The sequence below is a fragment of the Taudactylus pleione genome, unplaced genomic scaffold (genome assembly GCF_031769625.1).
Source record: "Taudactylus pleione unplaced genomic scaffold, aTauple2 ptg000202l, whole genome shotgun sequence".
In the NCBI taxonomy this organism is placed as follows: domain Eukaryota; kingdom Metazoa; phylum Chordata; class Amphibia; order Anura; family Myobatrachidae; genus Taudactylus; species Taudactylus pleione.
In genome coordinates this window covers 7,283,668-7,298,293 of record NW_028284604.1, presented here as the reverse complement: position 1 = coordinate 7,298,293, position 14,626 = coordinate 7,283,668, and the positions used below count along the sequence as shown (strand labels likewise).

At 42.6% G+C, this 14,626-nt stretch overlaps 1 protein-coding gene across 1 annotated transcript in view; it reads left to right on the top strand.

The window, feature by feature from the left end:
• Positions 1-14,626, top strand: part of EPB41L4A (erythrocyte membrane protein band 4.1 like 4A) — a 258,913-nt gene that overhangs the window by 161,578 nt on the left and 82,709 nt on the right. The window contains exons 8-9 of the mRNA XM_088477685.1: positions 6,456-6,544; positions 7,298-7,361. Of these exons, the coding sequence (XP_088333811.1) occupies positions 6,456-6,544; positions 7,298-7,361 (153 nt within the window). The remainder of the gene's footprint in view (positions 1-6,455; positions 6,545-7,297; positions 7,362-14,626) is intronic.

Genomic DNA, 14,626 nt, shown 5'->3' with positions numbered 1-14,626 from the left:
GAAGGAAGTCCAATATGTTGTATTTCCCAGAATCCCAGACTCCGGCGCCAGGTGATTGGGAATTAGCCCAATCCATCGCTGATGTATAGGGGCCTTAAGTATCAAATGTGCGGCAGATGTAAATTTATCTTGTGTTTGCCTCACAGTATTCATGAAGAAATACAGTACTTTGGGTGGAAGAATTGCTAGCATTAGAATTAGCAGCGCTGGGTCCATGGGTTCTATCCCGACCGGAGCACTATCTGGGGAGGAGTTTGCTCGATGTGGTTGTCTCAATTAATGTTTCTTTGCTGCAAAACTATTGTGTGCCTGCACATCAGACACTTGTGTCTTTTTGTTTGATTAATAATGGTATCATAATTACTATTCAGTGTTTATGCAAAATATAAAAAAACAGTAATTTGATCAGAAAAATTAGAACAATGATGTATTTCTGATGGAACAGCTATCTTTAAAAAGAGAATAAAAAAAGCAATAGCGATATGAGGATTTATATTCTAGAACAGATTATTCTCATTTCTATTTATTTCTGTTACTTATTATATATTCTCACAATTTAGCTGTTTAATTATAGATATTATTGGGCTGATGCAAAGTTAAATATACGCCTGTCTGCGGAGCAAATGTTGAGAGAATTTACATTGCGCGTCCTCATAAAAGGAGCGGACGATTCGGAACTGTGACAGAGCATTCTACATAGGCAAAGTTCAGTGAGAGTGTGATATGTGGGCTACAAATGTAATCCTTTTGGGAGGCACATATTTTGCACCTAGTATAGGGCAGGTAGAAGTGCTCGCTGATCATGATGGCTAGTAGCAAATCAGGCACACGCAGTTCTTGGCACATTTCGCTAGGTGTGTTGCTCTGTATATGAGCAAATCAATGCATTTTTTGTGTTCATGATTTTAAGCAATGTATTCCTGATCTACATCCATTTCTGCATCAGCCCTCATTTGTAGTCTATATTAGTCATTGCATTCAGCAGGACCTTTGCTGATCTTACAAACAAACTGAAAGCAGCTCAGGACCAAAAAAGAAACATTGTCAGTTCTAAGTGACTAATTTCAACATAATATGACAAGCACTAGATAGTGGACCCTCTACTGGGTCCAGCTGCATTCTCCAATAAGAACTCATAGCAACCAATACAATTCTGTCATATTTATTGTACAGTTTAAAAAATAAAAGCAAATATCTGATTGGTTGCTATGAGTTAAGCAGGGAACGCACCTATGCAGTTATCCCGATATCGACTGATTGGCCTGAAAATTGCATAAGTGTGTATGCAGGAGCTTTGACTGGGGGTGGCTAATGGCGGTGGGTCTCTTGGGGTGCTACCAGTATCAGGGACTGCATCAGGAGACACAGGGCCTGATTCAGAGCCGTTCGCTATTTGCGGTCGTTCGTTCAAAAACAAGGGGTGGCTATTCAAATGATCAGTTCGCAAATTGCAGTCTGTTCACACCTCTAAGTCTGAATGAGCGAGCAAAACATACGCTCGTTTATTTGTTATAAACGCCCCCTGGCCGCACGCACCATACGTCATGTCCGCTATTTATTAGATTAATCGAGTACATCGACCAGCGTATGAACTGCTCGCTATTCTTGTGGTTGGTTTTTGCTACCACAATCTTGCGAGCAGTTCTGGCTATAAAATAACCCAGTGACGTGGTCAATGACGCTGCTGTATTAATTATGCACACCCTTAAAACGCCCGTTTTGACCTTTAAGCATGCCTGCGTTCGGATCTCCACTCCCCATTTTCAAGCACCTTCCCCTGTTACCACCCACATACGCCTCATTCTGTCACTCAAAATAGCAGGCATTCGCTATATTGCGAGCACATGAATTTCGGCTACACTGACTGGTTCGCGCATGCGTATAACGATCCGTACGCATGCGCAGATGTGCGAACATCGCTCGGAACGAGCGTACTGCCGCTAGCGAGTGGCTCTGAATAAGGGCCACAGTTCCACTGGCACCAGCGGCCATGTTTCAACAGACATTCTGAGCAAGCTTACTGTAGGATTGCTCAAATGTCTGATGGTGCGGCCGATGTCCAATGGATGGTCGCCTTTGTGCACACATCCCAGCTTTATCCTGCTGTCTAATTGATTTATATTAAAATGGTACATGATTGTACATCAATGATTTGTGTTACTCATGGTCTTGGTGTTTCCTTTAAAAATAAGATCTCCTACTTTATTCCGGTAAAATAAATAACTTCCCTAATAGACTGGTTTTGTTGACTTTTACACTTGGTCTCATATTAGCATGCTGACTATCTGTGTAAACTATTAATTGACAATAATGTGTCCTTAGTAACTGTACCACACCAGATACATTAAATGTAACCCTTCCATTCAGCTGCAGACATAAAGGTTTCACTAATGTAAATGTTTCCATTTCAGTACTCTAATCTCAGGGATTTTGTTACATTACCAGTATTATTGCTTGTTAAATTAATCCAGCTTTCCATAGACAGCGTTTTATTGAAAGCATAATCTTCAGGCATTCATAATGTGAAAGCATATTTATTTTATTCTTCAATGAACAGGATATGAATAATACTATATATTATTTACATTCACTTAGAAAACGAAATGAACTGTGAAAAGCTTTTATTGGCTGAATTTCTGAAAAGGAAATTATTATTACATTTATAATGTGGCTATATTTAAAACCATGCAAAATATGTTAAAGGTTCCCCATCAGTAATGTGATAAAGATTGTACTCTTATGGGATCTATTCGGGTTGCTTCCCATAATATGGATTACAAACTTACAATATACTACATACATTTGTTTTAAATGACCACTTTCTCTCTTTATATTGCCAATTGCAGTCCCTTCATCATTACAATGTTTAACAGTGTTCCTCACACTGACCATGTACAGTATATGCATATAACACTTTCACCGAAAGCTACAAATAATACAGAGGAGAATCCAGCTTGCTGCTGTGCATGTTGCTTTACACCATCTAGTATGTATTGTAATACAGGGACACAAAACAGCTACACAATGTTAGCTATAAACACAGATATGTTGTAAAGAAGATATACTTACACAGACTAATTAAAGAGTAATATGTGTGTAACTCCCATTTATACAATTTTTTTAGTCTTTTATGTATGCCCTCCTCTGTAATTTAGGGTGTATACACATCTTTGAAAACAAGGATGTCTCTTTGGGTTGGGTACGGGATGCCGGCGCTCGGGATCCCGACATCGCAACCTGACAGGGTTAGGATACCAACAGCTGTCGGTCAGTATCCTAACTTTCCCCATCTCCCTAACCCTCCCTCCCCGGTGCCTAAACCTAACCTACCCTCCCCCGCACCCTAAATGTAACTCTCACTCCTAAGTGCCTAATCCTCCCCCTAGTGCCTAACCCTAATCCCTAGCTCTCCCCCTAAGCCTAGTACTTACCGTTGGGATTCCAGCTCCGGCATTCTAAGAACCGGCATCCCGACTGTCAGGATTATGACCGTATCCTGTCTCTTTAGCTCCTATGAATCCCAGCACTCACTGTTAACAAAATGAGAGAGGGACTACAAAATAGAAGGGGGTACTGGCACAACTCACAGTCAGCTATCTTTAAAGTAGAGGATGCAAATGCTTCACCAAACTGGGAAAAGGGTTGTTTCCATAGGGCTAGGCAAAGAGTAGTGTAAAAAGAGCAGGGCCGTAACTTGGGGTGTGCAAACTGTGCCGTTGCGTAGGGACCTGTGTGCCGCACTGTCTCTACCCCACAATACCTGCATGTGGCTTGAAGGGTGCAAAAGAACAGCAGCCTGCAGCCATTAGCACTACTGCAACGCCACCTGGAGCATCCAGCAGCCTGTAGAACTGCCTGGGGCGTCAACGGGCAGTGCTCTACTTCCCAGAGCCAGCGGTCATCATGATGTCACTGGTTTAGGGGCAGAGCCGGCACAGGGCACATTACCGCACTGTTACGGCGCTGTAAAAAATATGCACTTATGTATTTTCTTTTGCCCTAGTAGTGCCCATTATGCAGTGCCATAGTAATGTCCCTAGTAGTGCCCCTTATGTAGTGCCCCCAGTAATGCCCCTAGTAGTGCCCCTTATGCAGAGCCCCCAGTAATGCCCCAAGTAATGCCCCTAATGCCGAGCCCCCACTAATGTCGCTAGTAGTGCCCCCAGTAATGCCCCTTATGCAAAGCCCCCAGTAATGCCCCTTATGTAGAGCCCCCAGTAATTTCCCTAGTAGTGCACCTTATGCAGTACCCCAGTAATGCCCCTTATGTTGTGCCCCCAGTAATGCCCCTGGTAGTACCCCCAGTAATGCCCCTACTAGTGCCCCTTATGCAGAGCCCCCAGTAATGTCCCTAGTAATGCCCCTTATGCAGTGTCCACGGTAATGCCCCTTATGTTGTGCCCCCAGTAATGCGCCTAATGCAGAGCCCCCAGTAATGTCCTTAGTAGTGCCCCTCTTGCAGAGCCCCCAGTAATGCCCCTTATGCAGAGCCCCCAGTAATGCCCCTTATGCAGAGCCCTTTATGCTGTGCCCCCTCCCAGTATAGAACAAGCCCCACTCACATGTGCAGTACTTACCTTTCTTCACGATGGCCGCTGGGCAATGCTCCATTCCACGCTGTCTTCCACTCCTACCGTCCCGCGTACACGCTCCCGCTGACTGGATCTAATTAGATCCAGACGTGACGTCATTATGTCACCCGCACGCTACATCACTGGGAACGCTGGCTTATGATTGCTTCAGAGACCAGCGTTGCCAGCTTTAAATAAAGTAAGCACTGCCCGATCGGAGCTGAGCGCCGATCATGGCAGGGGTGTGAGCCGCACGTTATATATATTTCTATATTTCTATATTATTATTATTAATTGAGAATTCCAATGTATTCCCAGAATATAAAAACCTTTTGGATCACCAATAAGAGCTAATTATACTAATAATTGAACAAGTTCAGTTGCTCTGTCCCAAAAATCTCCCGGAAGACTCCATGTAGAAGTTCAGTAACAATAAAAGTAATTAGCTGTCTTTATAATAAAGTTAAGTCAGCGTAAATTAACATGCAAATAATTGATGTATGTTAATTAGAGACTGCAGCTGTGAACATAATATCTCATACACAGGATCTAGCACATTGTGTGGATAACACTAGCCCCATTTTCTCAGCTGAGAACATAAATCAGTGGTAGCGCCGCTGATCATTACTAATACAATTAGCGTTTGCTTACCGAGTGGCAATCTTATGGTGCGTACACACGGTACGATCAGTCAGCGATAACGATATCGCTGACTGATCATCCTGCACCTTCCCGGTATGCTGGATGATCGTTATTGTTCATCCAGCACACCACCAATGTCGGGTTTGCGACCCATGATCAACAATCGCGGGTCCCTATGTAACCTGGTCGATATCGACCAGGGTGGCCTGCATGCCATACGTGCCCGCTCATCGCTGGTCGTTGGGCATTAAAAAATTAACGATCTGAACGATAACAATATGGCCGATATCGTTATCGTTCATATTGTGCATTTTTATTGTACTGTGTGTACCACAATCAGTGTACTGGCAGTTCAGCTTAGCGTGGTGTTTACCGATAATGGTGCATCTGTTTGTCTGGAGCGGCAATGATCATTGATTCCCAGATGCACATGCCAATGGTAGCCTTGATATTATCACTGGGACCCACCTGATCTTAATAATTACTGATTAATAAGTACTGAATGGTGATATTCCCTCAGAACAAGAATATGTGACACTGACCAGCAATAATCCTGATGCAATATTTCTGATGAAATCTGTTTCACAGGAGTAACTAAGCTCCCTTACCAGTTTCAGGCACTATCACTTGTCGTGTGGGTAATCTGGAACTTCTGGGGCATGGCTGTCTCAGACTGAAGTAGAGCTGAGGTGCCACTGGATGCATATTTCTATATTGTATTTGAGAGAATTTGATCCTAATGTTGAGTTGACCGTACGCCCTGTTTGCGGAGCATATCGTGCACGTTTTCAAACAACAGCTGTTATTGAACTGTTGGCGAACAAGTATGACCTATACAGATTCATACACATTTCAATTGCATGTACACTTATGACTGAAGAGGCGTTAGTGGGCTGTAACAGGGCACTCTCTCATAGACAAAGGTCAATGAGGATGTATTTGTGGTACTGTGGACTATGTAGAACTAGATGTAGGCCTGAATATGCCTGTTTCCAGGCGGATCATTTGCACCTAATATAGGCTGGTAAAAGTGCGCGCTGGTGATGATGACATGAATATGGATAGGGGTCTGACACACCGCCAGATGCATTCGGGCAAGTATGTTAATCTTCTTCCTGCCCGCAATGCGGAAGCACATATGCCCATTTTCCGACCAACTTTTTCTGACCAACTTTGTGTTGCTGTCATCTTTTGGCTTTTAATGAGCAGTCATTGAATTAACCACGTTATTCTTTCTTCCAGGGAGAAAACAGCTCTGAATATTTTTTAGGCCTCACCCCTGTTGGGCTGGTTGTATACAAAAATAAAAAACATGTGGGGAAATACTTCTGGTAAGTTTATAGTAATTGAAAGGTGCATGATTTTAATAGTTTTATTGCAGTGTACTTGTCACCTAAATACAATGAAGGCAGCCATTTTGTGTAGTGGACTAATATTCAGCCTTTCAGTTCACTGCTAACTTGTTAAGACAGAGTTGATAGGCTGCATTCTCACGGATGCTGGTTCAGGCTACAAAATGACTACCTTCATCGATTGTAGGCAATAGGTACATATTAACTGCTTGTGCTTTGCAAATACATTAAGAGGCCCCATTTTTGCAAGCACATTACTCTTGTCAGCGGGTGCACAAAACTATAATTTGTGTACAAAGGTTAATAAAGCAGCTGAAGGTTTACTTTATACATACTGTATCTGCACTATTTGTCTCATTGTTTATACTACGTGCCTTGAACATTTACATGAAGAATGGAATGTAGCTATTTGCACAGGGAGATAGCAGCAGAATTTCAACATCAAGATCATTAGTTATGTAACTTGCTGCTGGCAGTGCCTGTTGCTCAACCCTACTCCAAGAATTCTAGACACAAACCAGCAAAGTACCTCAGGAGTTGCTTGCCAACAATTCAATTAAACACGTGTGTTCTCAAAGCATCTTTTTAAATGATTGAGGTCAAAGTACAGAATGTGTCTTGGAGCCAGAACCAAATAATATGATTTTAGATTTTATTTGGTTTTACATGTATTATTGTTGTTGCTGCTCTTATTTCCGTAACAACTTATTATTAAATTTGATTATTTTATAGGCCTAGAATTACAAAGATACATTTCAAAGAGACACAGTTTGAACTAAGAGTCCTTGGAAAAGATGTAAGTAAAATTAAGTATTATTACTGCTATGCAAGAACAGTGTAAAATAACACTACTTTCTATGCTGATTAGTGTTGTGGAAGAATGACACAAATAACAGTAGTTTTACTCAAAACTCATTCTGCACCGGAGAGAGAAAACATAATAACAATATTCTGTACACACACGTATACTGATTCTGATAAATAACCTCTGCTTCTCTGCTTCATTCATCTTTGTGTATCATAGATGCTACAACCAGAAATTACATTGTATGTATCTGCTGATCAAAGTTCCTGTTCTATCACTTAATGCACAGGACATATCTGCAGAGTTGGGAATTTAAATCTCTGTATCTGACGTGATGTAATCAAGATGTATGTATATATCTAAAAGGACAAAAAGTGAAAATTATTATCCTAACTGGGTGAATTGATTGCCCTAATTATAGATAGTATGGTTCCTTTAGTACTTACGTTTACATAGTTCAAAATCTATTATCTGGAGAGCACCATGGGCTGGAATAATTACAGCAATATATATATATATATATATATATATATATATATACACAGTCAGGTACATAAATATTGGGACATTGACAGAATTTTCATATTTTGGCCTCTATTCACCACCACAATGGCTTTGAAATGAAACAAACAAGATGTGCTTTAACTGCAGACTTTCAGATTTAATTTGAGGGTAATTACATCCAAATTAGGTGAACGGTGTAGGAATTACAACGGTTTCTATATGTGCCTCCCACTTTTTAAGGTAATGGGACTATCAACTCAAAAGCTATTTCATGGACAGGTGTGGGCTATTCCATTTATTTATTTCATTATCAATTAAGCAGATAAAAGGTCTGGAGTTGATTCTAGGTGTGACATTTGCATTTGGAATCAGTTGCTGTCGACTCTCAATATGAGATCCAAAGAGCTGCCACTATCAGTGAAGCAAGCCATCATTCGGCTGAAAAATCAAAACAAACCCATCAGAGAGATAGCAAAAACATTAGTTTGGAACATTCTTAAAAAGAAAGAACGCACCGGAGAGCTCAGCAACACCCAAAGACCCGGAAGACCACGGAAAACAACTGTGGTGGATGACAGAAGAATTATTTCCCTAGTGACGAAAAACCCCTTCACAACAGTTGGCCAAATCAAGAACACTCTCCAGGAGGTAGTTGTATATGTGTCAAAGTCAACATTCAAGAGAAGACTTCACAAGAGTGAATATAGAGGGTTCACCACAAGATGTAAACCATTGGTGAGCCACTAAAACAGGAAGACCAGATTAGAGTTTGCCAAACAACATCTAAAAAAGCCATTACAGTTCTGGAACAACATCCTATGGACAGATGAGACAAAGATCAACTTGTACCAGAGTGATGGGAAGAGAAGAGTATGGAGAAGGAAAGGAACTGCTCATGATCCAAAACATACCACCTCATCAGTGAAGCATGGTGGTGGTAGTGTCATGGCGTGGGCATGTACGGCTGCCAATGGAACTGGTTCCCTTGTATTTATTGATGATGTGACTGCTGACAAAAGCAGCAGAATTAATTCTGAAGTGTTTCGGGCAATATTATATGCTCATATTCAGTCAAATGCTTCAGAAATCATTGGACGGCGCTTCACAGTGCAGATGGACAATCACCCGAAGCATACTGCAAAAGCAACCAAAGAGTTTTTTAAGGCTAAAAAGTGGAATGTTATGCAATGGCCAAGTCAATCCCCTGACCTGAATCCGATTGAGCATGCATTTCACTTGATGAAGACAAAACTGAAGGGAAAATGCCCCAAGATCAAGCAGGAACTGAAGACATTTGCAGTAGAGGCCTGGCAGAGCATCACCAGGGATGAAACCCAGTGTCTGGTGATGTCTATGCGTTCCAGACTTCAGGCTGTAATTGCCTGCAAAGGATTTGCAACAAAGTATTAAAAAGTGAAAGTTAGATTTAGGATTGTTTAGTTTGTCCCATTACTTTTGGCCCCTTAAAAAGTGGGAGGCACATATAGAAACCGTTGTAATTGCTACACCGTTCACCTGATTTGGATGTAATTACCCTCAAATGAAATCTGAAGGTCTGCAGTTAAAGCACATCGTATTTGTTTCATTTCAAAGCCATTGTCGTGGTGAATAGGGGCCAAAATATGAAAATTCTGTCATTGTCCCAATATTTATCGCACCTGACTGTATATATATATATATATATATATATATATATATTAAATAAAGTGTTAAGTTCCTAACTCAAACCAAATACAAAACTAAAAGACCAGGATACTAGCTATGTACCGTATGGAGGGTATGTAGTCGAAATGCCGACCGTCGGCTTCCCGACTGTAGTCTCTTTCAGCAGCATAATGCTCCCTTACACACTGCAAAGGTTGCTCAGGAATGGTTTGGGAAACATAACAAAGTTTAAGGTGTTGAATTGGCCTCCAATCTCAATCTGATCGAACATCTGTGGGATATGATGGAAAACCAAGTCCGAGCCATAGAGGTCCCACCTCGCAACTTACAGGACTTAAAAGATCTGCTGCTAACATCTTGGTGCCAGATACTACAGGACACCTTTAGAGGTCTTGTGGAGTCCATGCATCGGCGAGTCTCCCATTTAACGCCAGGCTGCGGGGGAGCCCAGCATTACGTCAGTAGCTGGACTGCCCCCAGCTATGCGCGCGGCATCCATTCTTCTCTGGGGCCGGCACAGCTGCGGCGGCGGTGGAGGTGCCCAACGGGACTGTTCCGCTGAAATTGGGAATGGCTGGGAGGGGTGCGCCCTCTATAGGGTGGCGCCCCCGTTCGACCGCACTGGTCGAACTTGCCTCGAGCCGGCACTGTATACAATATTAGGCAGGTGGTTTTATTGTTATGGCTGTGCTTTTTGATTGCTTTATTACGGTACTGCAATGGTTTCACTATAGCAATATCTCACAGAGCAATCATTAAGCTAAAAACCTCTCTATAACATCTCTATCAATTGCATTTCTTAAGCTGGGTACACACTGACCGATATATTGGCCGATCATTTGATCGGCTATCTGGTGCCTGTCAGCCAGTGTGTACCAGAGATATGTCTGACAACGACGTTGTTCACAGACATATCGCGTCGGGTGTGCTGCACAGCCGATCGCCCGTACACATGCAGCGGCAGCCGCGGGGAGGGGGTCGTGGCGCGACCCCAGGCCAGCTGGACCGCGGCTGCCTGGAACCCTTTTGCTCCCTTTGGGAGCATTAAACAGACTGACAGCATATCAATATTTTTACAGTATATTGAAATTAAAGTTGCCTTTACATAGCACAAGAAGTCAATTTTAATAGTAGGAAAATAGCTTAAATACATTTACAGACTTCTAAATAAATTGAAGCCTGTTTGTGACTAGGGGAGTGATGCAATGAGCATCATTTATTTGGCAGCACGGTTGGCATAGTGGTTAGGCTCTACCGGTGGAGTTTGTATGTTCTCCCTGTGTTTGCGGAGGTTGCCTCCCACAATCCAAAAATATACTCGTATGTTAATTCAACTCTGACAAAAAAAACTTAACCAGTGTTAGAGAATTTAGACTGTAAGCTCCACGGGGCAGGGACTGACTACATATTCTCTATAAAGAGCTGTAGAATATGGGTGTGTCATATAAGTAACTGTTAATAAATAATAATATTAATGTTGTAAATGACATTTAAATGTATCAGTGCAGTAAATTGTTTTCCTTAAAAACAAATCACTCAGTGGTGAAACTGGTTTGTCTGTCCAGTAAGTGAAAACCGTAGATGAGGGAGACAAATGATCGTACTGTGTTGTATCTGTAATTGCTTAGCAAACAAAGGTGTAATATTCTTCCACTATTTTATTTATTTATTTTTTACATTTTGAGGTGTGGGAGGATAGTTTAGAATTTTTGGATCCCGTAGCGAATTTTAGAAGGCTTGGAAATCAGCCTAGAGCAGTAAGCCTGGTTTGCTTTATTTACTGAAAGAACACCCTGCAGGTTGCTGAAATTCAACCAAAGGGAAAGGTGTACAAACAAAATGAAAGACCTGAGCTGCTCCGAGAGTGACTATATTATTGTTCACTGATTTTACCTTATTATAATTTTATTTGTTTTTTTGCTGCTAGATTGTTCTCTGATCTTGTTTAACATCCCCCGTCTGACCTTACTATGCATCCAGCCCACACTCAGATTATACATCTTGGAAATATTTCTGCTGTCGGTGACCTGAGCTGAAGGCTGTTTGCCTGGGGATTAGACTGTGAATTCCCCGGCTTTGTAAAAATGAACACAGAGCTGACTGGCTGGCACATACCAAGTTCAGCAAATAGCACAGTAGGGATGAGGTATGCTGCAAGGAATTAGGGAGGACGTCCTACTTGGCAAGATATTTTATTCCTATACAACAGACTGGCCCATCCTATTCACAATTGTGCACTGCACATGATATGTTAATGGGAGTAACAAACCATGTATGAATAATCTCCAATATAACAAATAAAGATAAAAATATCCAACTGTTACACAGAAATTGTATAGTATGACAATTCATATACCCACGTCCACACAGTCCCCGCATAAAGTAGCTCACACTGAGAAGTTGTTGATTAAATCTTTTGTCAGGTGTTTTGTCTCAAGTAAAAATTTTATGTTCCACTAATGTCCTAGGTTGGCAGGGATTGTTGGTTTTGTCATATGGATAGATGGCTTGGATGAGCCCAATTGAATTTTGTCTTTGTGAAAATGCATATATATAGAATATAACATAATATACAGTAGTGCAGAACTATTGGCTATTGACTAAAATCCAATTGCTAGCTGGCTATGGTTCCTGCTGTCAGAGGTTTGGGGCAGTGCTGTCAACCAATGCAATGGTGTTTACCAAACCCAAGGTAACTTCTACTGGAGAGAATGGTACGTGAGAAGAAGTTTCCCTTATGATAAAGTACCATAGCAATCACCACAAACAGGATAAAGGCTATCCATGGTAAATTACCTGAAATAACATGAAATTACATAGAAATATAATAATTACCCATGCTACTTTTTTGTTTGGGTTATGTCAGTAAATGTTTCTTTGCACCTGACTTTAGGTGAGGTACAGTGCCTTGAATGATTACACCGTAATGTTTCTTACTTTTTGTCACAAGAGTGAATATGGGTGAATCTAATAGTATTTTATGTGCTGAATTCAAACATTGTATTAGAATGCCTCTATCACGTAAGGATTTTGGTGACACCCAATTAAAGTTTACAATATTATGTTTATTAACAATACATACATAGTAAATGATTAACTCACTCCTAGGGATCTATTCATCTATTCATCATCACTTAATTTCTACAAAAGTAGGTGAAAATTAAGATCTTAAGATCCATAACACCCAGATAAGCTATTATGCAAAGCAACCAAGTGTTAGGTGACCTGGTAGAGAGTAAGAAGTAGATGAAGGTAGAGTAAGGAGAAGCACAAGAGGGTAGAGGGCCCTGCTCATAGGAGCTTACATTCTAAGGGGGAGGGACAGACAAACGGGTGACACAGATGGGGTAGGCAGAGAGGAAGGAGCAGCAAGTTAAGATGAGAGCTGGAAGGATTTGATGAAATAGTGGGTCTTGAGAGCCGTTTGAAGGATTGAAGAGAGGTGGAGAGTCTGATGGGAGATGAGAAGCGGGAAAGAGTTCCAAAGGTGGGGAGCAGCGCGAGCAAAATCTTGGAGGCGGAAGTGTGAGGAAGTAATCAATTGGCATGAGAGGCAGCGTGCATTTCTTGAACGAAGAGGGCGGACAGGAGAGTGAAGGGACCTCCTGCCCAGGCATCCAACCCCTCTGTCGTCGCAGAGGAACCGGCCAGTGCCTAACCACCCCTACTGGAAGCACTGGCGACGTGAACACCGCAGGCCGGACCCTAGGACATCCCACCACCGGCCGAGCCAGCCATTCCGTCACCCGAGGCTCCAGTCCGGAGGTCCACCCTGGGAGTGCAGCCACCACGGTTCGCAGACCCCAATTTCGAATGGTCGTGCCACCCGGTCTTTGTGGGGACCACAAAAGGAAAAGAGGGGGAGACTGTGGGAGGTTTGGGGCAGAGTGCCCCTCCTCCCACAAAGCCGCTGACAAGGACCGGACCCCGCGTCGCCGGACGCGCCCACGTGGTATGGCGCATCATGCTCATACCTGCCTGATGCTCCCTCCCGGCTCCTAGAGCAATTTTCCTGTGACCCTGGGCTAGGAGAGGGCAGAGGACCAACATGCTGCTGCAGGTGAGAGAGTAGGGGGTTGGGGCACAGTCTCCGGCAGCGAAAGAAGCTTAGCAGAGGATGAGGGTGGGTGGTCCTCCTAGCTGCTGCTCGATGCTCCACTGTATTATGCCTGAGGGCGCCCCCGCAGGCTGCATGACTGTGTTCACTGCCGGGGCTCCGTCCATCATCCCCGCTCCACTATAGCCGCTGGGGCAGGGGCGTACAGAGGCGGCTGCAGCAGCAGCTTTGCGGGCGGGCTTTGCTGGGCAGGTGTGCTCGTGCAGGAGTGCTTGGGTGGGCAGGTGTTTTCGGGCGAGTGGGTGTGCGGGCACATAGGTGAGGGGAGGGAGGCAGGTTCTCTTCACCTGCTCCAGTTTAGACTCGCTTTACAGCCTGGCAGTGAAAACTGAAGAGGAGCGGCAAAAAAGTCTGTCACTTACGAAAAACTGTCTTTGTAGAAACAGCAGCTTATCGGAAGTGATAGTTTCAGGCATGAGGCATGATGAATGCCCCCTAAACTGTGTTTGAACTCGCAGCGAGTTCAAACTATAATTATCACAAGTGATAATTATGTTTTGATGAATAGGCCCCTTAAAATGTAGAAGTATAGGAATTTCTGCTGTATTTTGTCTCTGGAACATCCCAACAATAGTCAGCAAGCATACTTGGATACTCCACTTATCCACTTTCCCTGATACTGCTTTTCCATTATGGAAATATCCTGGTGGAACTGTTCGCCATATTCATCACTGACTGCTCTAAGATTTGCTGGGAAGATATGTTTTCAGAAACATGTTACCTCCCATGGTCTTGTGAGATTTTAAAAGATTATCCACTATTTCTCAGTAGTTGTCTGCTTTATGTTTCCCTAAAAAGTTAAGGAAAATACATTTGAAAGACTCCCAGGTAGCTTTATCAGCCTGATTCAAATGACCATAGAAGTTCTAATTTTTAATCAGTTCTCTTATTTGAGGTCCTATAACGATCCCCTCTTTGATCTTTGTATCACTGATCCTCTGGCTTTTTTTTTAAGTATGTAAATCCAAGT